The sequence below is a fragment of the Homarus americanus genome, unplaced genomic scaffold, assembly GCF_018991925.1.
Source record: "Homarus americanus isolate GMGI-L3 unplaced genomic scaffold, GMGI_Hamer_2.0 scaffold6289, whole genome shotgun sequence".
In the NCBI taxonomy this organism is placed as follows: domain Eukaryota; kingdom Metazoa; phylum Arthropoda; class Malacostraca; order Decapoda; family Nephropidae; genus Homarus; species Homarus americanus.
The window spans coordinates 56,566-82,613 of NW_024722735.1; the positions used below are offsets into that span (position 1 = coordinate 56,566).

Below are 26,048 nucleotides of genomic sequence, written 5' to 3' on the forward strand. Positions count from 1 at the left end.
ATCATCTCATGGTTCATTTTCAAAATGGAAGGCAAAATTACAAACTAATGACTTTGGATGGTCCACATAACCTTTGCTATTACACACACACACACATGTGCACATACACACACACACATGCACGCAACAATCATAATAACAAAAGAAAAAATTAGTCAAAAGTAAAATAATCTACATATTTACTCCAACTAACCTAACATTTTCTACATTAAATACAGATATACTGATACTAAAAGAAATAAGTTCTTAAACTGCCACTCAATTTATGCATTTGATAACATAAGGCAAATGGAAATAAAAAGCATGTCAGTTTACAAAAACATTGTTTCATTTTGTACAACAACTGCTATACAAAAACTAATGCATGTGGTTTGTCCATGTTTCATCACAAAAAGCATTGAGCAAAACTTGAACAGTTTCCTTCGCCTGATGCATCAATAATTTTTTTCAGTCCACAAACTAACAACACAAGAATAACATTAATAGTAAATAATAAATATATATAAACAGAAATGGTTATTTCATGTTATGCAGGGTAAATATGACTGCTGGTGTTACCATGAGAGTACCTGAGGCGTGTGAACCAAAGTTAGTTTCCAAAAGTCACACGGACACACGGAAACTATAGGAAACTCCATCACAAATAAAACAGAGTTCCAACAAATCTTCTCACAGAGAAGATGATTTTCAGAATTAAAAACCCTCACAACATAACACATACATGCTGATGATACAAGCTCTGCGTAGTATGAGTATGATTATGATGCATAAGTAGTAAGTACTGTACGATACAAAAACGAGCAGCTCAAGATTAAACATTTCTAAATATAGATGACTTTCTGGTTCTAAAGTCATGTTGTGGGGAAAGGAAAACGAGTGTATGTGAAGTGAAAAAATGTTGAGGTTAAAGATGTCACAACCACAGCCGCAGCAGTAGCAGCAGTATTGGGCCGTAGTAGTGACGCATCACAGCCGATGACCAGAAGACCTGTGCAGTGCCTCGTCCTCCAGTGATGAGGAGGATCCCAAACAGCCACAGAGGAGGGATGATGTTCGCAGCAGCCCATGGCTCTCAGGGATCTTGTGTGTACTAGCAATTAAATGAGCACTGAGCCTGACACGCTGACACACTGACCAAGCATGGACGGTTTTGGTGTTACCAAAGCTGGTTGTTACAGGTGGTGGGGAGGGAGTGGCAGAGGATGGATGGGGCTAAGGGTCTGGGGCACCCTAATTCTGGGATGTGCTAACACTGACTTGACTAGTCATGGAATGCTTAGCTATCTAAGAAACTCACAACTGCCTGCCAATTGACCCGTAAGTGTGCTTAAAGAAATAAAGATTGTGTAAACATAGAGTTGCAACAAGGACTTCCCAGTGCAGGCTGGCTAAGAGCCAAACCCAACTAAGCAGACATCAACAGAATAAACTAAACGTGTGTATTGTGAGAGGCCATATCCAACCACCTGCACCCACCACCAGCACACCCCCACACTCCCGACCCTCCCGAGCTGGTCCACACCACTCGCTCTCTCACCTCCTGGCTCACAAAACTAGCACAACTATTGACAAATTTAATGTATCACACTTAATTATATCTAATAATAATAGTAATTTGACTGTAATTTAATTTGGTTAAATCTAAAAGCCCTTCACAACTCAAAAGACATAATGGGCACTACATTGTAAGTGCCATAATACAAATGCCTTGTGGCCAAGGTCAGGTAAGGGAACATAACACCAGCTCATGTTGGGTCAGGGAGGCTAGGTCATGTCAGGTCAGTTGTCTACAAATGTTTGCCAGTACTACTGCCTCTGAGAGCTCCACCTACTGGGATCCAAGTCCTTTATGGGTACCTGCAAAGCATCCAAACACCACTCAGAAACCACCAGGGAAACAGCTTATATTAGTACACCACAATCAAGGACAAAGAGGAAACATGTATAGTATACATATACTCTATAGATAATACATGTGTGTGTGTTGTCTTCTAGAAATGAAGGCATAACCAAAGCAATAATAATAATAATAAAAGTACCAACTCTACAGTGTAGATAATGAAGAAGCTTTATACATGCAGACAACACCAGGTACAGGAAGACTATCATCACCTTATAAACAACACCACATAACAATATATATATTTATAAAAATATAAACATTTTAATTTGTAATAAATACAAGGCAGAGAAAAAATCTATCTAGGAAGTAGAATTACAAGCAAGGTAAAGTAGTTAAGAATATCTAATTACTTGTAAATGTATATAGATATATTTACAGAATAGAGTAAAACACCCACAACATACCACACCCACTGGTAAAATAAAAGATCGTGCGTGCAAGTTCAAGCAAATACACTCACAAAATCATAAGGTAATGTATGTCTTTAAATTTGAATATAAAAGTATGTACACAGAAGAATGTTACGTATATTCTGCGTATATATAAATATACATGCCCACACAAACACACCTATATCACGCCATCAAGCCTCTACCCACTTAACACAAGGTAGCCGGCCAGAAACAAAGAGCTAAAGCATACACTCATTTTTCCTTCATTCTCTATAATTCTTTATTTTCATTCTTCCATCCCCATTGTGTAGAGTTTCCTTATCTCAATCATTTCTTTCATTCAATTTAGCTATATTTCCTTCAATAAGCTGATAATTTTTTAAAACCTTCTCACATAATCACATTCTCTTTTGCTCTAAACCTTCAACTCACTGGTAACGTTGCTTCTACTAAGTTATGGTATAGATAAGACACTCATTGGAACATTCACATCAACCTTACATTTCAAACATTCACTCCAATCTTACATTTCAAACATCTACATCAATCTTACATTTCATTTGCCTATCCAATATAACAGTTCTCTATCTTCACTATCCGGCATCTGTATACACCTCCGAGTTTCTTTTGTTTTTCATCTACGTACTCCTAGTAGTCAAATACCTTGGCTCACAACTCGAACACAATCCATTCTAATTCATCCTAAGCTTGCCTATTCTTCACTCCTCTGCTCTGTTTTGCCAAATAAAGGCATCCTGGTTCCTATCACTTATACCACCTATACTTTCAATCACTCTTTTCGTTTCACTTATATTATTACGTCAACACGAATCCAAACGCATTCCAGTCAGACTCTCTTTGCTTTTTAGTTTGGTTTTAATAATAGAATATAAACACACACACACACACACACTATATCTCTCTTCCATATTTATATTTCTCTCTCCACAACCGACTGTCGAATTACTGTACGTATATACATTCACATAAACACGTATATGAAAGACTTAACAATATACAGTACTCCAAACCTCTATGAAGCGAGAGAAAAAAAACACATAAGGATTACTTCTATCTACCCTGAAAATACATTATGTATTGGTAATGCTTTTTAAAACCTGTTAGTCAAAGTAATGCTAATACCCTTTTACCAACACTCTGGGTCATTTCATATACCGGAAGCACAAAACTAATCAATGATACAACTTAACATAATAACTTAATAAAGAGTTCAGTCAAATTATGCTAATCACTATTGTTGAATCTTTAAAAAAATAAATAAATAAATAATAATAATCTTCACGTGCATGTTTAAGTGTTGTGTAGACATTTCTGTATGGGTCAGAGTGCCTCATATACTGTACTGGTATATAAATACTTCAAAATGAGTGGGAAGTAATTTTAGTCTAAAAAAAAATATATATATATAAATAAAAATTGGCTTTTATGTATCTACTGTGTACTGTATTCATAGATGAAACTAACTTAGACTATAGCTCAATGTATATTCTCTTTTTAGAAAAATACTTTTGTTATACATGACACTCACACTGTTCATGCTGTTCCCAGAGCATCAAAAGGCTAAGTTAAGAAATCATCATACCTGTCATTACATTGATCAAATATGCTACTCTACTAACTATGATTATGTTACCTAGCAAATGGGTACCAGGTAATTATTGAAGAGCAAATTAACAAAATTAAACTATTTACTACTGCTCTGTGTGAAGTAATATTGAAGCACAAAATAAAGAATAAACTCTCATGAAGAACTACATAGCGGAGTATTAGTGTGTTTGGCACATACTGAACTAAGCTGCTAGTTATATATATACAGTACAGTATATTCCTGACTGTGCACGAGAAAAATATAATGCTTTATTTTTAATGTGTGAAGCAAAATAATACCCCAGATTTAAAGGGTGATTTATAAGTCAATATATAGAAATAACTAAGATGTACTGTACTGTATCAGGTATATGACGTATGGTTTGGTACGACTCCCAGTGGTGCAAATGAATGATGATCTACATTCTATTGTGGATGATGTCTTAATACAAATGTCATGTGCTTATGTATTTCCTAAAAAATAGATATATATTTCCTGGCCTATTACTATTTATAAACAGACACCTGAGTTTGTGTTTATTGGATTGGAATTTTAACTGGTATAAGGAATAAGTTATGCTATAAAACAAAAAATTCTCTAATAAAAAAATAAAAGTAATTTTGCTTTATAACAATGGCATAATCTCTCAATATAGATTTACATTATCTTGAAAGGATGCATAGAAATACCCCACAAAAAAAGCAAATTATTCTGGGGGAGGTGGGGGAGGCGTGGGTGGGGGTGGTTCTGTAGGGAGAGGAGGATTTGAGGTTGCAGACCCTTGAGGTGGAGGAGGCTGGGCTGGCATGTATACTGGTGGAGGTGCTTGCATGTAAGGCATAGGTGGATGAGAGTGATGTGTTGGGTGAGGATATGGAGGAGGAGGATAGTGGAAATTGGGTGGAGGAATTTGGTACGGATAGAAATGTTGATATGAGTATGGTCCAGCTTGAACCATGGGCATCATGCCAGCTGGTGGGAGAGCACTGGGATACTGAGGGTGTTGGGGTCCCATGTGGTGGGGAGGTAAGTGCTTTCTAGGCAGCTGTTGGGGATAACGCTGATGAGCAACAGCTCCACCACCTGGAGGTCTGTATTGACCACCACCCACCTGAGGGGCTGCGTGGGTGGGTCTTGCCTCGCTGCCATTGCGTGGGATCTTCGCTGGATGGACGTCACCTGGACTGCGGTCCCTGTCTCGTTTCTTTGATTCCTTATCTGGACGAAGGCGGTCCCGGCTGATCTTGATCTTTAAAGAGGTAGTGGGAGTGTCACGGGTCAAGTCACCAGCAGGACTACTCTCTGGAGAGGTGGAGGAGGTGCCACCAAACAAGTCCTTTTTGCTGAGTTTAGACTTAGTAATCTTGAACTTTGGGATAACAGGAGTGGTATTTGGAGTGGGAGTAGGTACAGTAACAGCGGCTGGTGGTGCGGTTGTATGAGGACGCAAAGGAAGAGTTGGCTCAGGTGTATTCACAATTTTATCCTTAGCTATAGTTATTTTAATAGGTCCAATACCACCATCTCCACTGCTACGGGCTTTTTCTTTGTCTTTCTCTCGATCCTTACGTTTTTTGTGCTTTTTCTCCTTCTTATGTTCTTTGTGTTCCTTATGTTCCCTATCCTTGTGCTTATCTTTTTCTTTATGTTTATGTTTCTTTTTCTCTTTGTGCTTGTGGTGTGGATGGTCGTACTTGTGTTTCTTATTTTCTGGAACTACCGGTATACTAGCACTCCCAACAACAGGTGGGGGTTCAGCTTGCAGCTCCTTCTGAAGCTCTGGCTGAGGCACCTTTACACGCAGAACTAACTCACTGGGGATTTTCTGTGCTGGTTCTGCATTTACCGCTGTAGGGGTGTTGTAGGAGGGAGCAGGTGGCTTCGAAGTTGAATTTGCAGCAGCTGCATTCGCTGCATCGGGACGCACCTTGATAGGGGTGCCCGGGTCACTTAGAGCGGTGCGGTATCTTGTGTCCTCCAATTTGGTAACCATAGGAACCAATTCAGCCTCACCTCGTTCACTATTTCTTCTTTCACCATCACGAGACTTTCTACTGCTAGAACTCTTCGAAGACTGAGGAGTGATCTGAGCAGGCTGGGGAGCAGGTACTGAACCATTAGTAGCGGTGTGATGATGTCGTGTACCATGGTAATTATGTGCTGCAGTTGCGCCAGCACTTTCACTTACCCGTTGATCACCATTACCACTCGTACCACTTGTTACTGCTGCAGCATGGCCACTGCTCGTGTGTTGGGTATGCTGAGCTTGGTGTCCAACTTGCTGCTGGCAGGATACAGGAGACTTGTTTTTCTGATGGGTTGAACTGGGTAATAAACTATTGTCTTCTAATATGGCAGCAATGTTAGGCTTAGTCTCTGTATCAGAGTTATCGAACAGCTCGTCTGGGGGTCCGTCACTCAAATTAAGAAAAGTATTTTCATTCAAAAAGTCACTCAATGCAAACTCGGGCAGGTCACTGTTGTTAAAAATTGTGTTGTACTGTGATTTTACCTCTTCCTTAGGTTCTGTCTTTATTTCTGTCTTTATTTTCACCTGCTCTTGCTTTGGCTCGGGAGGTTTACGTTCAGTGGTTTTCTGTTCAAGTTTTATTTCTTTTTTTCTTTCTAATAATGAAGCATCTAAAGACTGTCTAGAAGGTTTAACATCTAACAATTGCTGTTGTCTAATATCAGATACACTAGGTTTTACGTCAACTCCTGGCAATCTACCATCCACATTACTGCTACTAGTCCTGTTACCCTTATCATAACGTTCACTATCACTACGTGCACTGACATCTCTCCGCTGCTCTTGGCGCGGAGCTTCTGCACTAACTCGCAAGGACAAGGACTCCAAGGCTGGTTGTGAGTCTCGTGTCGCCTGAGAGGCCCCGTGGCCGTGTGTTTTGTGGTTGCTGCTGTGAACGGCCGAGGCTTTAACGTGCTCGACGTGAGTGCTACGTCCACTGCTGCTCTTGCCACTCTTGACACGCATGGGGAGAGACGAATGCAAGGCTGCGTGGGATGAGGCAATGGACGCCACAGTAGAGGTCACGGCCTGTGACGAATGAGACGTTGATACTAGAGTAAACTGTTTGCTATCGCGGGGATCAATTCCGTCTCTGTCTCTCATTTTCTCCCTCTCCTTGCGTTCTTTTTCCCGCTTCTCATTATACTCCTTTAGGTTCAACTTCGGTGGTTGTTGGTGCTGGTGAGGTTGAGATGGGGGCACCTTCAGACCTGGGAATAAAAGAAATAAATTTTAATACATGGTCTATCTAGTATTCCACAAAGGAGTCATAAATTAAATACTGTACATTACATCCAGGAAGGGGAACACAATATAGAAGAAAGAAAGGATAAGGAGAAAGACAAGAGAACAGGAATAAAAACTATACTAATGAGTAAAACATTCTTATACAGTGATTCCAAACTGATATAGGTGCAGGGTTTAAAATATACCAAGGGTTTAACCTGCTAATAAAAATCACAACCGTTATACCACACTGCTCACATAACAAGTTTTAATATACACTTTACTGTACTCAACTGGACCACAACTGTCACACCTTCCATAGTCTTTGGGAAATGAGACACCAAATATCAGTAAACTCTTAATTTGCCTTGGGGTCACATTCTTAAAAAATCTTGTGTACATTAGACTGAATTTGCACAACTAAATTTCAGTGTTATGGAACATATGGGCTTCATCCCTGAATCTCAAAACATATCATGATCCAAACATCAAGTCTCAAAGATATGAACACCTTTAAAGATCTTAAATGACAGATAGGTGTTATCTAATCCCGCTCTGGTGTACAGTACAATACACTAAAAACAATACACGGAAAATAAACAAAACTCGATACCGTACTCACAGTCTATCGTCGGCTAAAGCACCCTGGCTGGTTTACATAAAAAAACACTGCAAATTTAGAAAATGGTTCTCATTTCGGCCTATCTTCCACTTTTCTTGAACAGAACAATTTTTCATATTTAAATAAAGAAGCCATTTATTACTTCCTTCCTCCAAAGTTTCACTGATCACAACACATAAAGGGCCTACAATTGGGGGTCACGGTTAGTTTCAAAACCTCTTCATCATCTACTCGACACTTCATAGTGGATTACAAAAGCTAAATCTCATTAAACAAAAACTACTCAACCCTTTGCTAGGTACGGGTGCAGTGTTCGGGGAAGACTATGACGACGCAGTGCACCAAATGGAAATATCCCACCACCTAACCTACAGTATTGCCAGACCTGAATTTTATTTAAAAAACCTCCCACATCATTTACTTCAGGGAAAACTTGATTTATTGTAAGTCTCTCTATACCTGTATAGGATAACAAAAAGTAATTACCCAAAATCTCAAAAGAAATTAATTGTTATATATGATCCAACCATCTTGGCTGGCTACAGAATGTTGTATCAAAATTGTTTACAAGCCAACTACTTCTTTTGAAACCGGTTCTGTGCTTCAGCAGAACTCTCCAGCAATTTCTTGCATTTTCAAGTGATTTACCCGATTAAGAGGTGTGTCCCTCCCAGGAGTGGTGGAGGGACAGAGAGAGGGGAGAGAGAAAGAGATAGGAAAGACTGCGAGAAAGGAATAAATACCAAAAATTGAGATGAACGGAATATTGAAGATGAAGCTATGATCAGACACATGACCAGAGTGACATACTGTACCACCTAAAGCTTTGTAATGTACAGTACAGTACACTTGCAAGTTCAAAATATGTACAGTGTTTGGTAAATGTTGTACTACTACTACTAAAAAAGTGTTGGTATCAAAAATTCAACAAAAATAATACATTACTCATGAAGACCTTTAAATATAAATGGGTGCATGAACATTACGTCTCCAATAGCTTTTCTTTTTGACACATAATAATATGCATTAGGCCACATAAGAGCAGGGCCTACCTTCTTTGTACTTTGTCTCTATTACCCCCAAGCACATGCCCTGATAGATGCAGCTTATGTCGTTGTGTTTACTTCTCCATGGTCAAATACAACCCATGAATACACAGTGCCAGACTTAGCACACACCAGTTATTGTAGGTCTCAGTCCCTCCCCCAGGCATGACGACACTATACTTTTTCAGGGGAGGCGATAATGTTACAGGAAGCTGATTGTATTTGATGTAACAAGTACCATGGTAGTGTACACAAGGTATATCATGTATGGTAGTGTATGTGTGCTTGAGCTATTTAGGGATCATATGGTAAATTATCCATTACCAAAATCATACTCTGAAATCTTAAATAGTTATGACTGCACAAACCAATGGCTGGAAAAGGTAAACCCCAAATGCTCCCTCCCATGAGCACAAAAACATTCTCTTTCTCGTATTTAACCAAGTAAATGAAAAACCATAAATAGGATTCAGTAATTTATATAAATCTGTAGCCCTCATAAACATACAACAAACATTTAACTTCTATGAATGATAAACAGCTTAATTAGATCATCAGTACAGTAGGACGTCAGATAGGTTCCAAGAGAGGTCACTTTAAACCGAATTTGCACTAAATCGAAGTGTTGTTTCAATGGAATAATTTAGTTTGGTACGGGTACTTGAAAGAAACACAAAATACTAAAAAGACTGAGTCAACCCAGATGCACCTCAGCCCATCTCATAGAATAAACAAAACATTGTTTTTTGTAGTATTATGTTAAAACAAGCACTCATAAATCAACACAGCTAAAATTAAGGGATGCGAAATGGTCTGTTTACTGGCTGGGAAGATGGGGGGGAGGGCGGGAGGTGATATGTTTGACAGGTGATGCCAAGGTCTAGTGCTTACCGGTATTTATTTATCTGTCCTTAAGAGTGACATAAGTTTTTCTTTTATCAAATGTCACAAAAGTGACCGGGGAGAATATAATTTACATTGCTGGAATTCTTATGAGATAGCGATTAATTTGAATATAATCATGCTATAGTTTGCACCAGACAAAACATTTAGCAATCATTTAGTACATTATTTTGACCGAGTACATGTACAGTACAGCTTTGCCCTGAGGACAGTGCAGCGTGCCCTGAGAAACATTAGGCACGAATTTCAAAATATGATGTGCCAGATATGACTCTCACAAAATAGGAAAGATTCAATTTAAATAAAAAAATTTCCTTAATTGTCGCTGTCGCTTTAAATAAATAATCTTAAATTGAATCGCTTTAAATCGACGTTCTACTGTATTAAACTACGTGAAAAATTATATCACTGTAAAAATGACCAACATAGAAGTATTATTTCAATACCTGTTTTACTGTGAGAGTTATGGTCGTGTCCACGTGAAGCTATGGAAGATGAGGATGAACCAACGGCTGCTAGGGAGCGGGATGAAGGCACCGTGGCAGAGGATCCCGGCTGGCAGCCTTTGCCCCGGTCTTCCGTGTGCTGTGATGAGTTCATTATCTTCTTAAGCCGATTAGGACATTTATCCAGAATGGCAAGGAACTCGGCCGTCAAGGTCTCCAATAACTCGAGAGTCACGGTCTTGTCGACGTACCAAAACCAATCCTTGCCTTCCGTTACCCGCTGAATCTGTCGTCACAATAATTAATTGATCAATAACTAGCCATGAAGTGGACATATTTAGTAGCTATACTCTTAATGTGTGACCAGTAGACTGAATATGACAACAAGGGTGATGAAGAATTGGTCATAAGTTGTATTAGTGAGTGCTCGGGCAGTAGAGTGTGAGGCACAACAGGATTGCATATCCTTATCAGTCTGTAAGTTAGATTACATGTGACATGGAGGTGACTGCAAATACCATGATGTTAGATTGTGGAATTCACTTTGAATACAGAGTTAAATACACCTCATATTATTGCCATCAGATAAATATTACCTTTTCAATTGTAATAACCAGGTCTGCAAATAGTATTTCAGACTGGCTAAGAGATTGACAGAAACTTGGGGAAAAACTTTCTCCCTGTCTACTTGTGCTGGCCCTTGCCAACACAACAAAATTGTCTTTTACTCTTAAGCAGGAAATCACACACAAGCAATCTGTGCTACAGGGTACAGTCTTACCCTCCTTTTACCTTTACATCCCTAACAAGATTCCTGTTATTTTCCTGGTGAGTTATGAAGTCAATCTGGACTTATGCCAACAGACTTACACGTGATCAGCGTACTCGCCCTCTTCTTAAAGAACGTCATACATACAACAGTATTTTCACTGTAAATTATTCCCACATTTAAGCACACAATATCTTTTAGTAGTGACACAAAAATCAATGATTAAAAGATAACAACCTCAATCAAATCATCGACTCACACCATCAAAGCCAGTCTTCAGGAGCGTTGGTCCTCAGTTACTATGGTTCTCTCTTAACAAACCGGCTATAACTGCGTTTTTCTTGGAATACAATATATCCCTTGTTTAAAATGAAGTTGAAATATATAGTTTTAAAATAAGTGACAAAGAAATTATCACATAACCGGGTTTTGTCCCTTGAGCTACAGAGGGCAGTGTATCAACCAAGAATAATTAAATCATTGCTGAATTTATATTAAGTCATTATTAAATTGAATTCTAACACACGCCATATCCACCTTACTGCATTAATATTGAGGAGTTAATGTGACCAAATCACTAAACTTCACAAGTGACTAAAAACAAAGGAAAAGCACATACAGTATCTTCTTCCTAGTGGTATGACCTCAATGTACAGTATTTAGTGTCATAAGGTGGCTTAGACTAACCTTGAGAGGTTCTGTAAATCTAAAAATGATTCAAGAGTAATGGAAAATGGAAGGCACACCCGATGCAACTCAATATTTGTCATCATTAGGCATTTTTAAGCAGCAATCATTATTTTTTAGAAAGGTGGTTGTTGCAGGAATGTAATTAATCAAAGGGTTAGTCCAAGTCACCATTGTTTAGGTGTTCCCTGGGGTGTCAATGACATCGGAATACTGTAAACATGAGGGGGAAAAATACACATATCAAGTCATAAAATTAAACAATATGAGTTAACATTCTGTGAGCTGTTAGTTGTCAGATTTATATACAGTAAGCAAGTCTGATAGTATAGTACAGTACTGTATCAATTATTAATTCACGTAACACCCAAATGAAGTTGGACTTGTTGGATTGCAGACAAAGCACATCCCATAACCCTGCTTTTAACCAAACTTTCCAATAAAACATGTGAACATAACTTACCTCATAATGGCTCCATGTGCAGACGATGTAGATGCACACACAAGCCACCACGGTGGGCTTGTACTGCAGACACATCGTCGTCATATGAAGACTGTGGAAAAAGAAAATGAGTAATCAGCAAATTATCTGAGCTGTTCAGTTTATGGTCTTGAGTGATTGACCCAGGAAGCTGCCTCGATCATGTGTGAAAAAATTTATGAATGTCCCGGGACCATTGGCCAGGATCTGAGAGAAGAAGTCCTGCAATAAGGTATGAAAAAGAATGGAACACCCTCCAGCCTCGAAATGAGTGATAACCTAGAAGAGAGATCACAAACTGGTGAAAAAATTACATGTACTGTATATATGATGTGACCCCCAAAGACAGTGGGAGCCCCATGTAATGTTTGCCCTCACACCTTGGGGCAAGCATTAGTTATCCAAGGAGTCATCAGCTGATTAGATTATGAGCACATTACCAGCCATTTGCCTTCCCCTCTACACACAAAAGCTTCCTCGTTCAACAAAGTTTTGATACAATTAAAACTGCTGTTGCTGTGTTCATCAAGATAGTAAACTATCATAAGCATAATATATGACTTAATAGTTCATTATTAACCACAAAACAAGGCAACTGCCAATCAAGTTTAATTTGCCCTAAAAATGAATGATTGTTGTTTTTCATATACCTGTAGATGGTTCAACTGGCAGGATTATTTGTATTATTCGATCTCTGTTGTAATGGGTACAACAATTATGAGATACCAACCATACTGAAGCAATTTTGAAAAGTGAAACTACGAGCAGTAACTTAACCCGTGTAGATTTGTCCGGTAAATGGTTAAGAATGGCAATACCGTATACAGTACTATAATTAAACTAATAGAGATTAACTAATCAGCTAAAGTCCTATTCTTAATATACATTTTGAAAGAAGCCACAACCTTGACAATTTTACTTATACTGTATCATCAACAGTAAAGACAACTCATGCATCTAAAGCAAACAGGAAAAGATCCTTTAATTTAAATTGATTTAAAAAAGATCTATTTCTTACATAATACACATTTTAAGAGTAATATATGATTGACAACACCCAGCACTGTTACTAGGGGTTGCAAACCACTGGTGATGTGCCTTTAAAAACTTCAGCTATGATGATTCCCATAAGGCTTGGTAGCTTGCACTATATGAGCGGGTAGTGAGCAGGCCGTTGCACTGTTGAATACTCATCAGCCAAAGGGCAGCTGCACATCCACTCCCTCTGAATGAACTTAAAAGTAACAGGTACCCGAATCAGTTGAGCCACTGGACTTGGAAATGAGGGAAACGCCCTCTTATGTCTTAAAAAATAATAAAACAATAGCAAAAGAGAGAGAGGAGCGGAGCACTAGCTAGCCCAGTGCCACCAGGAACAAGCTAGAGTGAGCCTTCTAAGCCCTTCCCTCCCTCAAACACATCTGTCCAGCTCAACAAGAATGGCTGTGCAGGCCTACTGGTAAAACAATCTTACTAGCAGGCCAGCTGTTATACAGGAAAGGTCTAAGAATGACAAGTTGGAGTAGGGTGATGATGATGATGAAAGAACTCAAATTAATAAGTAGTGTTGGTGTGTATACAAGACCATAACTGAAGTGACAACTCATGTCATTATAGAATGTAAAATCCACAGAAAATTAGTTAATGTGTCTGAAGAAAGTAATATTACTTCTTAGGAGAATTAAAAACTTGAAATCATGATATGGTACCAGTAATAACAATACTGTACAAGGAACGACGACTTTACTCCCATTGACTCTGAATTTTCACTGGTCATATCATGTGGGTCTTCTTTAGGAAATGTAGAATTTGTTGTGCAGAAAATTATTAAGTGGAAGCTCCAAACCAACAATTACAAATTTAAAGCATCTGGTTAGACCATTCTTGTCAGGTTCTGTCTGCATCTATAGCACAGTATTAGCTGGAAACACTTGAAAGAGCTTATCTAACCTTACTGTAGTGGGACTGCAACAATTTAAGTAATTAATTTCTTTGAGAGTCCTGCTTTGGTATGTTGAGATATCTACCTGAAGAAGTCAGATGATAAATGGATGGCATGGAAAGATGCTGATGGGGTGGAGGGTGAGGGAGAGTCACTGTACAGTACTGTACTATAAGAAAAGTACATAGTACAGTACGTATAAGATATATTGCAGAGTGTAATCAGTTCAGATATAGGATGGATCAAGACTAAAGGAGTTGGAAACAGCTCACTCTTAATTAATGATGGGATGTACACCAACAAACACTGTGAAGTAGGTCTTAAGGATGATTTGGAGTAAAATATTACTGTAAAGGAGGGGCATGAAGGACATGAAAGGAAGGGGGTGAAGACAATAAACACTTCCGGATGGATTACATGGCAAGAGACTCCAGAATATAACGGTCAATAACACATGAGTGAGACAGCATGTGTTGTTCAGTGTATGAATTGTGGCCAAATAAAAATAAATAAATAAATAATATAAACAATAATAAAGAATGAGGGGGGTGGGGGGGGGGAGAACAACTGTAAAATGAATCAAGAAATAGTGATGGTAAAAATTAACTAAATTTCTAAGTGCCACATTTTTTAAGTTCACAAAGAAGTGTGAGAAAATTTATGAAATAAGAGAAGCTGTGTGTGTGTGTGTGAGAAGAGAGGTTGGGTTGAAAACTACCGGTAATCCATGGATACAATGCAAGAACAGGTTCCTTAGAAACTATAAGTTGTATATTGTAATAAGAATCTACCACATTGTTGAAAGAGAAAAAAGTAAGAAAAGAATAAAAAAGACAAGACTATAACAGATAAAGGTTGTAAAGGAATATTACATTTACTAAAAACATGAAGGATGGTAAATTAAATGTATAAGATATAGTGAATGATGTTAATTGTAACTAGATGCATATGTTACTCTGGGTGCTACATCTGTCCAGTCTCAAGCATGATGAACCTGAGATGAAAGGTCAATATCATTTCTACAGGTGTCCTTCATTTGTCTGTCTGTCTGGGCAATATCTCAGGTACTTTTCGAGCAAGAAATCTGAGGTTAGATGGTAGCAAGGGAAACACAGGGACGGAGAGACAATTTTATTCCTGATGTTTCCCTTATGCATTGTGGGAAAAAACAAGAGTGCATCGTTTACAAGAAGACCACCACCAGAACACAACCCATTACTCAGAAACCCTGCAGTTTAAAGGGTCTTGGCCACCAAACTCTACCTGTTCACTGGTAAGTCAATCAAAAGAGACTAGATACCTGCAAAACTTCTTGAAGACTTATTTGTGAACTGTTTCTGTGTGGAAGAGTGCTACTGCCATGACTAAAAACATCTCCGTTTTAGGGCCTTACTCCTTATTAATGATCCGTGCCATCAGGCGGACCTAAATGACCTGCACCCAAATATTCGAGTCACTTTTATGCCCCCAACACCACTTCCTCATTTCAACTAATGGACATTCACTCAGTTGCTTAAAGCTATGAGTTGAACCATGTAGTAACCTCCTTCATAATGTTCATTCAGTTTAAATTTACAGTACTGTATTTTATATTTTGAATTGCTATTAGTGTCTTTGGTTGGCAATATAACCCTTTTATACTAAGGAAGCATAAATTTGTTTATACCAGCCTTTTCTTAGTAACCCAACCCTTGGTACAAATGAGGGAAAACTGAATGGATACAGTCATTATCCCGGCAGACAGAGGCAAAAGTGTAATACAGTACTGTACTAAACCACATACTGTAACTGTATGATAAATATTTTGATATCCCATCCATTACAGATTTTTTTTAAGTTTAGTTTATAGAGATGAAAAACCAATAAGTTAAGGCAAAGATGCATAAGTACAATACCAGATAGTAGTCTGGGTATGAAGGGACACAATCCCAAGTCAACCATGTAGATAATCATATACTGTATGTACTGTACAAGACTTTGTACACATTTGGATTCTGTGAACATCATGGTCAAGATGTACATCTAACTTGTGAAAGACATATGTATGCAGGAGGAGGTCATTCATGGTCAATGAATGTAGAAGCAGTACTACAAAAATACTTTTAGAAATAAAAATGGTATGATTTTACCAGTATGCCCAGCTACCCATGGTATAATCCAGATAATTTTTGGTCCTTTACCCAAGTCAAGTGCTATAGAGGCACCTTTTTTAATAAAGTTACTGACCCCCAAATGAAGTCAAGAATTACATGGTGCTGCAGAAGCAATTAAATGAGGTTTATGAAAATAAGGCTAGAGTAACCTCTTTTGCCAAGGTTGAAGTAAAAGTGATACCATATGTATGGCTGTAAATAAATGAGGCGACAGCAAGAGAAAACTGGGTGTGAAAGAAACCAACCTGATAAATTAATGAAGTGTATTGTTGCTATAGTGTACTGAAGGTATCATGGCATAATGAGAAAAGTTAATAGGAAAGTAGTACAGCTTGCGATTTGCCATCTTGTTAAGAGACAGTTATAAAATACAGGAGGGGCCCACTGAAACTTGTTACTGGCAGTAGTGACAAACAGTCAGCCAGTGATAATAACCTGCTGGTAGCCATGAAATACGAGGTTTGGGCCAAATCTTTGGTGGCTGTTGTTGGGGCGCACGCCAGGACAGTAGCACCACAGCACAGGTAGTGGGTGACCCGCAGCCGACCGCCCCACCAGGGCAGCCAACCACCGGGAAAAGAAAAGACAAACAGTTTTAGAACAATGTTGCATTACCCATTTGCCTTATAGCACCTTACCAGGATCTTCACTCTTTACTTACCAGGTGGGCTTCACTGCCAACAATTAAATATTAGTAATATATCCACTTATAACCAAATATATGTATACTTACAAGTCTGCCTGCTCTTGGTCACATTAAGGCATGTAGCAACAATGAACATGTAAATGCAACATCACAATTCTCAATAGTGTTAAAGAACTTCAAGTTAGTTAATGCAACAACTAACATGAGCAGCAACATTAGCAAACATTATTTATTAAAAGATGAACCTGAACCATGTCTCACAATTTACAGTAACAATATACTGTACTGTGCAGTAACCAAAAGATATTTGAATACTCAAATACTCTAAGTCTTGTGACAACATTAAATGAAACAAAATCGACATAGTATATGCACATTAGTGCAAGTGTTATGAAACTAAACATATAATTCAAGTTCATCAATAAACCACTTAACAAGATCATAGTTAAGTAAAATCACTTACTTTATCTAGTAAACTGTACAATACTGTATGGTATATGTACAGCATAAAAAACGACAAAGACCAGCAACATTTATCATAAAATGCAGCTCATCCATGAAGTGAAATTACATTCAACTTTTAAAACATTGGGGTCATAATCCCACAAACCTTGATGGAAGCTCAGCAGTGTAGACTGTGAGCACAATAAGGCTATGGTAATCCTATTACATACTGTACCTTTATTTTATTTTTACATACAGATTCAATAATGACCAATTAATCTTTTCTAAAGTATAAAAATACAGTACCTTGTCTCTCTAACACTTATTATTTTCACATTAATATTTCAAACAATTGGGGAATAATGAGGTAAACATTGTCAAGCATCTAAAGATACAGTACTCTGTATCCAAGACAGGACAGTTTTGTTAGCAAGACTGTTCAATAATAAACCCTTTGGTAGACTTCTACTTAAAACTATTGAAGTTTAATCATTATTTATTTGAAAGTGAAACTATTATCTTTGGTACTGACTACCCTTCACCCAAGTACTGTACCAGTTTGGCTGTACGGTAGAGTATAAACAAAGGATCTAATAATCTGTAGGTCACTGCACTGGTGGTGTACTAGTAGCCCTCTCAGATTATAATATTGAGGCCAAGGCCTTTAACAACTAGTTATATCTAAATTACTGTACATAATAAATGTAGTCTGAGCCGTGACTGCTCATGAAGGTAAACATGTACAGCAAATCTGATGAATAGTATCAACATCAGTCTGCTCTAAACAAATACCTTTTATAAGTTGCTGTCTCACTGGAATTATGTATTAGATTTTGGACAGTAATATACTAAATATAGATTCTCAAAACTTAAAAAAAAAATTGATATCAATAAAATGCACTATACATTACTGTATGTGTGCGTGTGTGTGGGGGGAGCGAACAGACCCCAAGGGAACCAAGGTGTTGGGGCACACAATGGCAGTCTTCCACATAAAGTAGTTCCAACAACCTCCTCCACTGTTGGGCAGGTTACTGGTTGTCATGGGTCTACCCCATGCCATTAGAACTTTCCTGCTCAAGATCAAACTGGAAAAGTTGAAGAAGGTGCACCTCCTCCCTCATATAAATCTTCTCACTGCACAGGTTCTCTTCTGTTAACCTAAACTCCACAACTTAGCTAAGTCTGGCGATGATGGGGAGTCTGCTGATGGGGGCAGGGAGTGAATGTCCCAGCTCGATCCTTGCACGTCAGCAGCATAGGACAATTTATGGTCACTAGCGGGTGGACTGGAGTGACAGCTACTCTTGATAGACCCACTTTAGGGATCATGCTACTCACCCCTCTGAGAGAAGGGCCAAGAAAGGGTGGCCTAAACATCACTCCTACTTGAAAAGGCAACTTCAACTTTAGTGATGATGATTTAAAAAAAAAAAAAAAGTTCCTTCAATTAATGCCACCTGAAATATAAGGACCCTGCAGGACGCGAACAATGTATCTAATAGACCCCACTCGTATCTGTGGAACTTAAGCCCTACAATATTGACATTATTGCCCTCAAAGAAATGTTTTGCTTGGAAGTGGAAGAGGGTAGGAGAGGTAGATGTGTAGCTTCACCATCTTCTGGAAGGACCACCTTTATGGAGGTCAGCCTTTACATGGTGTTGGCTTTGACATCAGAAACAAACTCCTCACTAGACTTCCAGAGTCACCAGTAGGCATCAGTGAGAGGCATATGACAATCCAGATACTACTTATCAAAAAGTCAGTATGCTACCCTAATGTGTGCTTACTCCCCCACTCAAGTAGCAGACATGAAGAAAAGACCATTTCTACCAAGCAGTTAAACCCTCAACCATATTCCAAGAAGGAGACATAATAATCCATCAAACAACAATAGCAGTTAATGTGGAGCAATAGCATGAGGACCACATCTGCTCTGTCTACTCACCAAGAGACAACTGACTCGTGTTAGTCCACGAGAGGTGGCAGCCAGTCACTGGCATATCACCACTACGAAGTTGCCATACCCTATAATATGACTAGAGCTTGATAACTAAAGACCAATTATATTACAAACACCATAAGTACCAGATGGGCACTTATCTAACTCATGATATAAAGTCCAAAATATAATAAGGAAAGAGAGAAAAAAATCTTTGTTGGCACAAAGAAAAACTAAGGGTACAGTATTCACTTTTCAATTTGATAAACATGACACAATAGTACAGTACTGTCTGGAATAAGCTTCTATGCCACTACAACATATCCAGATCATCATCTGTTTCTCCGATGGGGTCATTCCTAATGGTCCAGTTCTCTGGACTGTATTGACAATACAATAATGTATACTGTATTGTAATTCAGTTTCTTTTCCAACCATTTAACATAAGCTCAGTTAAATTTTTTTTATATTCACTGTATATATATTTTGGGGGAAAAAAATTGGGTCTCAGTTCATACAAGGTACTTCATACTGACTGTGTGTGTCACACACTCCCTAATGTGATGTCATGCCATACATGGTGGAGCCGCCAAGCATCTCTCAGGTCAGTCGGCTGGCTGAACTCCCCTTCAAGGCTGAAGGAGCTATTTCTTTTTATAAAATACTGTATGTGCTATTGTATTTTATGATGGGGTATGTATTGTTTTCATTGTTTATTAAAGCAATTTTTGCTAATTTTTATTCACTGTATGTAAAATACACAAAAACAAAGGACTGCAAGCTATTCCCGTTTACTCCTTGTTAAATCTACCGACGACGAAGTTCCTGAGAACAAAGAGGATTTTGTGAACATATCCACTTCATTGCCAGGAGTATACTATATACCTGTACATCCACTTCATCTCTTTCTGTACAAGGTCATCCATGCCACATACATGCAATGAAACTCAAGAACCTTTTAAAACCATCTCTGCAGTTCTGAAAACTTCTAGAGCCTTACCAACATCTATTAACACTTAAAAACAAGACTTTACTGTATATACAGTATATCATAAATATGATAATTTTACTTAAACTAATTTATTATGAGCAGAAATAAGTTAATCTGTGTTAGTGTAATATGCTGGCTGTTGTTTTGAACAGTTGTGCCTCCCTGGTGATATGGATGTCTGAATAACAAAATCCGTTTGATTAACATCGCTTTGGCTTGATTAATCCGGTACTTGCTTCTTTTTTTTAATGTACGCATATAAACATAAACACGAGTACATTTGATGTTCAGTATCTATGGGGCCTCATTATCATCCCCACGGCTAAAATAAACATTCAACAGGAGCACCAGAGGCAGGCCAAGTTAAAATGGCCAATAACAGAATGACCAGTGATTTAACTTGGCTTTGGCTTTGTTCTGCTGCCAGAACTGAATTGGAGTGACTGATTGTTTCCAGGTACCACAGAAACTTTGCCCCACAGCACAAAATCCTATAAACATTGCACAGTGGTAATACACACAGAAGCACAATATTGTATTGTAATAATCATTGTACAGTAATATCAAAGAGGACATTTACCAAGGGCTCAACTGTTGTCAGAAGCTCACTGCAGCACTTTTGTGGCTGTGTTGTGTAATGGGTCAGGTCATCAGAGACCAACACAGCATGATGACCTCACTTGACAGCATGATTAAGAATCTACCTGGTGCTGGCACCATACATAAATGTGACATGACAACAATGTGTCATGAGGACCAGTCCTTGGAGGGTGTAGCAATGTGAGATACCTGGGCCCACCAGTATAGATTTGCTAAGGGCTCCCAAGTGTTAAAAATGGCCTCGTAATAAAGCACAACTGCATTACAAATTCACCAGACTCGGTCACTTGGATCTCACTACCTGAATCTAAACTTAACCAGTTGACCACTCCCTCCCAACACCTGAAAATCAATCAATAAGGTTGTGGCCAAGAGCAAAAATCCAAGAGCAAAACTCCCCAAATCAAGAGACACGAAACAAGGCCCAGAGACCTACACTACTGGCCTAACGCTTTACACACTTGTATTACAAACAAATGATTTTACTGTGCAGTATTACAATAATGATCTACATATACAATTTGATCATTGCATATTCAATGGCTGCCTTATAATTTGTATATAAACACCATACCTAATACTGTAAACAAATGAATAGCTACAGTAGATGACTGCCAGACATGTCCAACAGTTGCAAATCTTTTATGGCTCTTTTCTTGACAAAATGGGTTCCCGATGCTTCCATTTCAGTAAATAACCTGAAGCTTGGTTGGGTGTACTCACCGCGGACGAGCTGGCAACACTTGACCACGTGCGTGTGAGGGTGGTCTATGGCAACATCAAAGCCCAGGGTTTGGAGCAGGATATTTTCATTTACCACCAATTCCTGTGCACGTTCTAAATAGCCCTGAAGAATGTTAAATAACATACAAATTAAAAATCACAAAAAATATTCACTTTCATTTTTTTGTAGATGGATAATACATTCATGTGGTCAAGAATATAAAACATTTAGTCAGGAACAACATAAAACTTACCTCCGACTGAGTGTCCAAGGCAGGCTGGTCACGAAAGAGGCAGTGGTATGCCACTTTGATAACGTGCTCCAACTTTCTGGGCTGTTCTTCCACCTTGGCAGCCAGAAAAAGGGCAGCAGGTGCAATGGAATTACGATGAAAACGTGTGAAGGGATGAAACATGTAGAAACGATGCATATATACGATGGCGGTGTTGATTGCTAGTTGGTTACTGAAACTCATGTTAAGGAATATAGGTACATAGAAGTACATCAATTTACTGTTATATAATAAAACCTTTCACAAGCAGTGTAAATGCTACACACTACTCACACTACCTCATGCACTATGTCTAAGTATTTTACAATGCCTAGTGTCAAACCCACTGTAGTACATTCAGTACAATCCAGGAAAAGGGAAACACTGGAGCACCTTAGCTTTTGTCTGTATGCAAGACATCTTCAGGTCAGGTCAATATGACTTGCTAATCCCTCACCCCACCTTCATCACAAGTATTAAGATGTAAAAATGTATTAGTTATCTATTATGTATTACATTCAGCAGTGGACAGTGTATGCCGACTGTAGGCTCAAGACGACAGCATCTGCTAGTGAGTAGATGCTGTAGTGACTGTCCGTGCGAGAAGTTGTGACATTTCCATTCATGCCTTGCATGCCCGAATCATATAGATTTATATATATACAGGTACTCCCCGACTTACGTCCACCCGCACTTACGCCCTGCCTCAGTCGTACCAGAATGTCGTCAAATTATGTATTTTTGATTCCCAAAGTCAGTACACAGACAAAATTTTCATCTGTAATTCACTTTAAAATGGCTGGCAAGCTTAAAAGTGAGTGTTTTGTGATGCTGAGAAGAAAAAGAGACCCAAATTTTCGATTTTCTGTGATATTTAAGCATTCCCGACTTACGACCTGGATGTCGGTCCCTAACCCCATCGTAAGTCGGGGAGTACCTGTACATTTATTTGAACAAATTTTAGATACACTATTCAGGATTATTTCAACATAAATGGTGTTTCTAACTTAATCAGAAGTGATTTTATAGACTCCAGTATCAACATTTGTTATATTTTTTCATAAAGATTGAGTCCCCATCACTATATCATGTTGAAATATTTAGTTTAAGGATCTTTTACTGGAAGTCTTGTAGAGAATTTATTTAGAATCATTATGGTACCAAATTAATCTCTCTTAACACAATTACTGTACAACAGATTCTGTGAATAAAGGTTTATAAATTTTTTTTGCTAGCCGTATATATTTTCGCTTATGCCCGCCACCTAAATGTAATGCGAGATGTATAGTTTAAACTACAGTATCTGAAAACTTTCCGGGGATGTGAGACTTTTTCTGGGATAACAAAGTCGTGTCATTACAGCTAGCAGGGATATACAGTGCACTGTACATACTGTATAATCCTGCTTCTCCATATATTACATTGAACATCAACATTCTTGCTTCATGCTCAACAATATAATATCTGTATTCTACTAATTAGAGGTGTGTGGTTAGGTTAGTTTAGAATTAAATTCTATAAGAAGAGCCTATTTTCATCTGGAAGCCTAGGTCATGTGCTAAGCCAAATACTAAACAATTTCTGAAAAAAATATTAAAAACCTCATCTCCAAGTAGCATCAGGACTTCTAGTTATTCCTCTGACACCAATTACCTGCTGACCAGAAGATACTGTAATTTCCAAAAATAATTTTAATAACTTTTTTTAAGAAAATATAATTTGTTGAGGCAGTATTACAGTTAACCTATATGGCAGATCACCAAATTCCTAAGTCTGGTGTTTATCACAACTGATCAAAATAATGTAGCACAGCAGTAGAGCTCACAACTACCTCTCATAAGTGTGCTCTGGGTACAATCCAGAATAATATTACCTTGAGTTAGTGTTAGACAACAACTCCATTACCTGATAGTAAAAGTGTGTCATCTATGCCAGAGCCAGACAGCATTAATATAGTACACATGTATGCACCGAGTCCTGCAAAGAACTCAACCATTCACTTCCATAAGTGTCAAGTTGACACTCCTTTACAATAAGGTGGACTGAGGTAACCCATTACTAAACCAGCAACCCTGAGTAGTGAAGATGAATGGTGTATCCACTCAGCCACCACACCCCACTGCTTCAGGTCTTCATTAACAGTTTCTGAGAACATCTGATGACAGACTGACCCAATTTTTTTAAAACAAATAATACAACACGGGATGATGCACACATCATCACCGACAAGACAGCTATAACATAACAAATTCCTCTGTAAAATAAAAATGACCCATTGCCATGTGGTAGGATGCAATGCTCTCCCAAGTAAAGATATATTCATAAACATTAAGTAAAAACTACATTAAAGATACAAAACAATGGTTACTTTAAGATGCATAAGTTAATACTAAACGAATCAAATGCAATGTGATGAGATATTGCTGGTGTAAACAATAAGTTATCACAGCCAGCCTGCATATTGCACCATGTTGTCAGGCCTAGACCCATGCATGTTCCATCAAATTGCAAAAGAACCCGGCCACCTCCCACGCAACAAACACGACGTAGCGACCCAAGCCAAATACTGTGTAAGACCAATAGTTATACGCACTCCAATAAAGCTTGTAGTAGTAATGTGCGACAAATAGTTCACGTTTAACGGGTCATGTGAGCAAACATGGCTGCCACGGCCATGACAACGGTGAGGTGCACTACAACAACACTCACATTTAACCTGGCCACACACTTCACCGACTAGTTTCATATGACGCAGCCTTATCCATGGACCCTAATACTAATCACCGTAACTCATTAACCCAAGATAAAGCGTGGATTACAACAATATTGTACTTAACATGACAGCGTGTGTTACCCAAGGCCGAGAACCACCAATCAAACACATTATCACAAAAGGATACACTTGTAACCGCTGGCCCATATCCTGGATCAGATTTGCACCTTGCTGTCGATACGATAATTCTTTTTCTGCGTCGATTCCACATCTCCTGCTGGGTGAATTGTTTAATTCTTCCTTCGTAAAATACCATCTTTCCTCCGCCGCCATGAGCACAACACCGGACTGTGACGTCACGCCGGAAACCCCCGTCGTTCCAAATATTTTCTTGCAAAATTATAACACAATACATATTATTAGTAAATTTGGTATATATTATACACTATATTATATAAGTATATTTTGAAATGAAAAGTGGACAGTGTAATAAAAGAATCTGAGTTAACTGGTAGTTGTATTGTCAAACAACTTATCTTTTAAAAGCGCATATCTGTACAGAGTTACTATAAGCTCTTCCCATAATTTACTATAAGAAAGAAGATATTATGAACTTTCAACAATGTTAGTCGTTAATTATCATTCATTTATACAATTTATATTTGACTGATATCTTTACAATACAATATATTGAGGTATATTAGTGAATAAGGATTGTTATATGTATTTTAAAACAAGATAGCATCACTCACAGACAACAAGAAAGGGACGTTCCTGGAATGAGTTGCGACAGTTTGTGTTGAGCTCCGGTCGAGAGCGTTACGTCGGCTGGTGGCGGCTGTTAGTTCAAATTTTTGAGGTGAAAGTCATTTCTCGGTCTTGATGACATAAAGGAATAAATTCGTTATATATTTCAGTGATAACAAAGAAAAATACGAAAGTGTTATACATCTATAACTGTGTCAATTAAAGGATCTCAAATGAAATTAAAGAGTTACCCATTACGTGGTGCCGCCTGGTGGCTCAGCTGGCAGCCATAGTGACGCCTCTGATGGGCGCCGCCAGTTAACACAGGCAGCTGGCGAGTGTTGTTAGGTGTACATATATAAGGTTTAGTATACCGGTACGTGAGCTGTTACGACCACAAGTCAACCAGTGTTATGTTTACTGAGGACCACAACACCTGTGTTATGTTTACTGAGGACCACAACACCTGTGTTATGTTTACTGAGGACCACAACACCTGTGTTATGTTTACTGAGGACCACAACACCTGTGTTATGTTGACTGAGGACCACAACACCTGTGTTATGTTTACTGAGGACCACAACACCTGTGTTATGTTTACTGAGGACCACAACACCTGTGTTATGTTTACTGAGGACCACAACACCTGTGTTATGTTTACTGAGGACCACAACACCTGTCTTATGTTTACTGAGGACCACAACACCTGTCTTATGTTTACTGAGGACCACAACACCTGTCTTATGTTTACTGAGGAC

The 26,048-nt window shown here is 38.4% G+C and overlaps 1 protein-coding gene across 2 annotated transcripts; it reads right to left on the reverse strand.

Moving 5' to 3' along the window:
• Positions 1-306: 306 nt before the first annotated feature.
• Positions 307-24,902, reverse strand: LOC121863131 (cyclin-T2-like). 2 transcript variants are annotated; one of them, XM_042361623.1, is made up of 8 exons: positions 24,731-24,902; positions 21,813-22,023; positions 21,559-21,682; positions 16,645-16,690; positions 12,097-12,187; positions 10,178-10,463; positions 5,016-7,144; positions 307-1,857 (listed from the first exon to the last, which is right to left on the reverse strand). In XM_042361623.1, exons 1-8 carry the CDS (start codon positions 24,874-24,876, stop codon positions 1,807-1,809), a joined length of 3,084 nt encoding a protein of 1,027 aa, XP_042217557.1. In that variant the 5' UTR covers positions 24,877-24,902; the 3' UTR covers positions 307-1,806. The 2 variants fall into 2 exon arrangements, with proteins under 2 accessions (XP_042217557.1, XP_042217558.1); XM_042361624.1 differs by lacking the exons at positions 16,645-16,690; positions 21,813-22,023; positions 24,731-24,902.
• Positions 24,903-26,048: the final 1,146 nt, after the last annotated feature.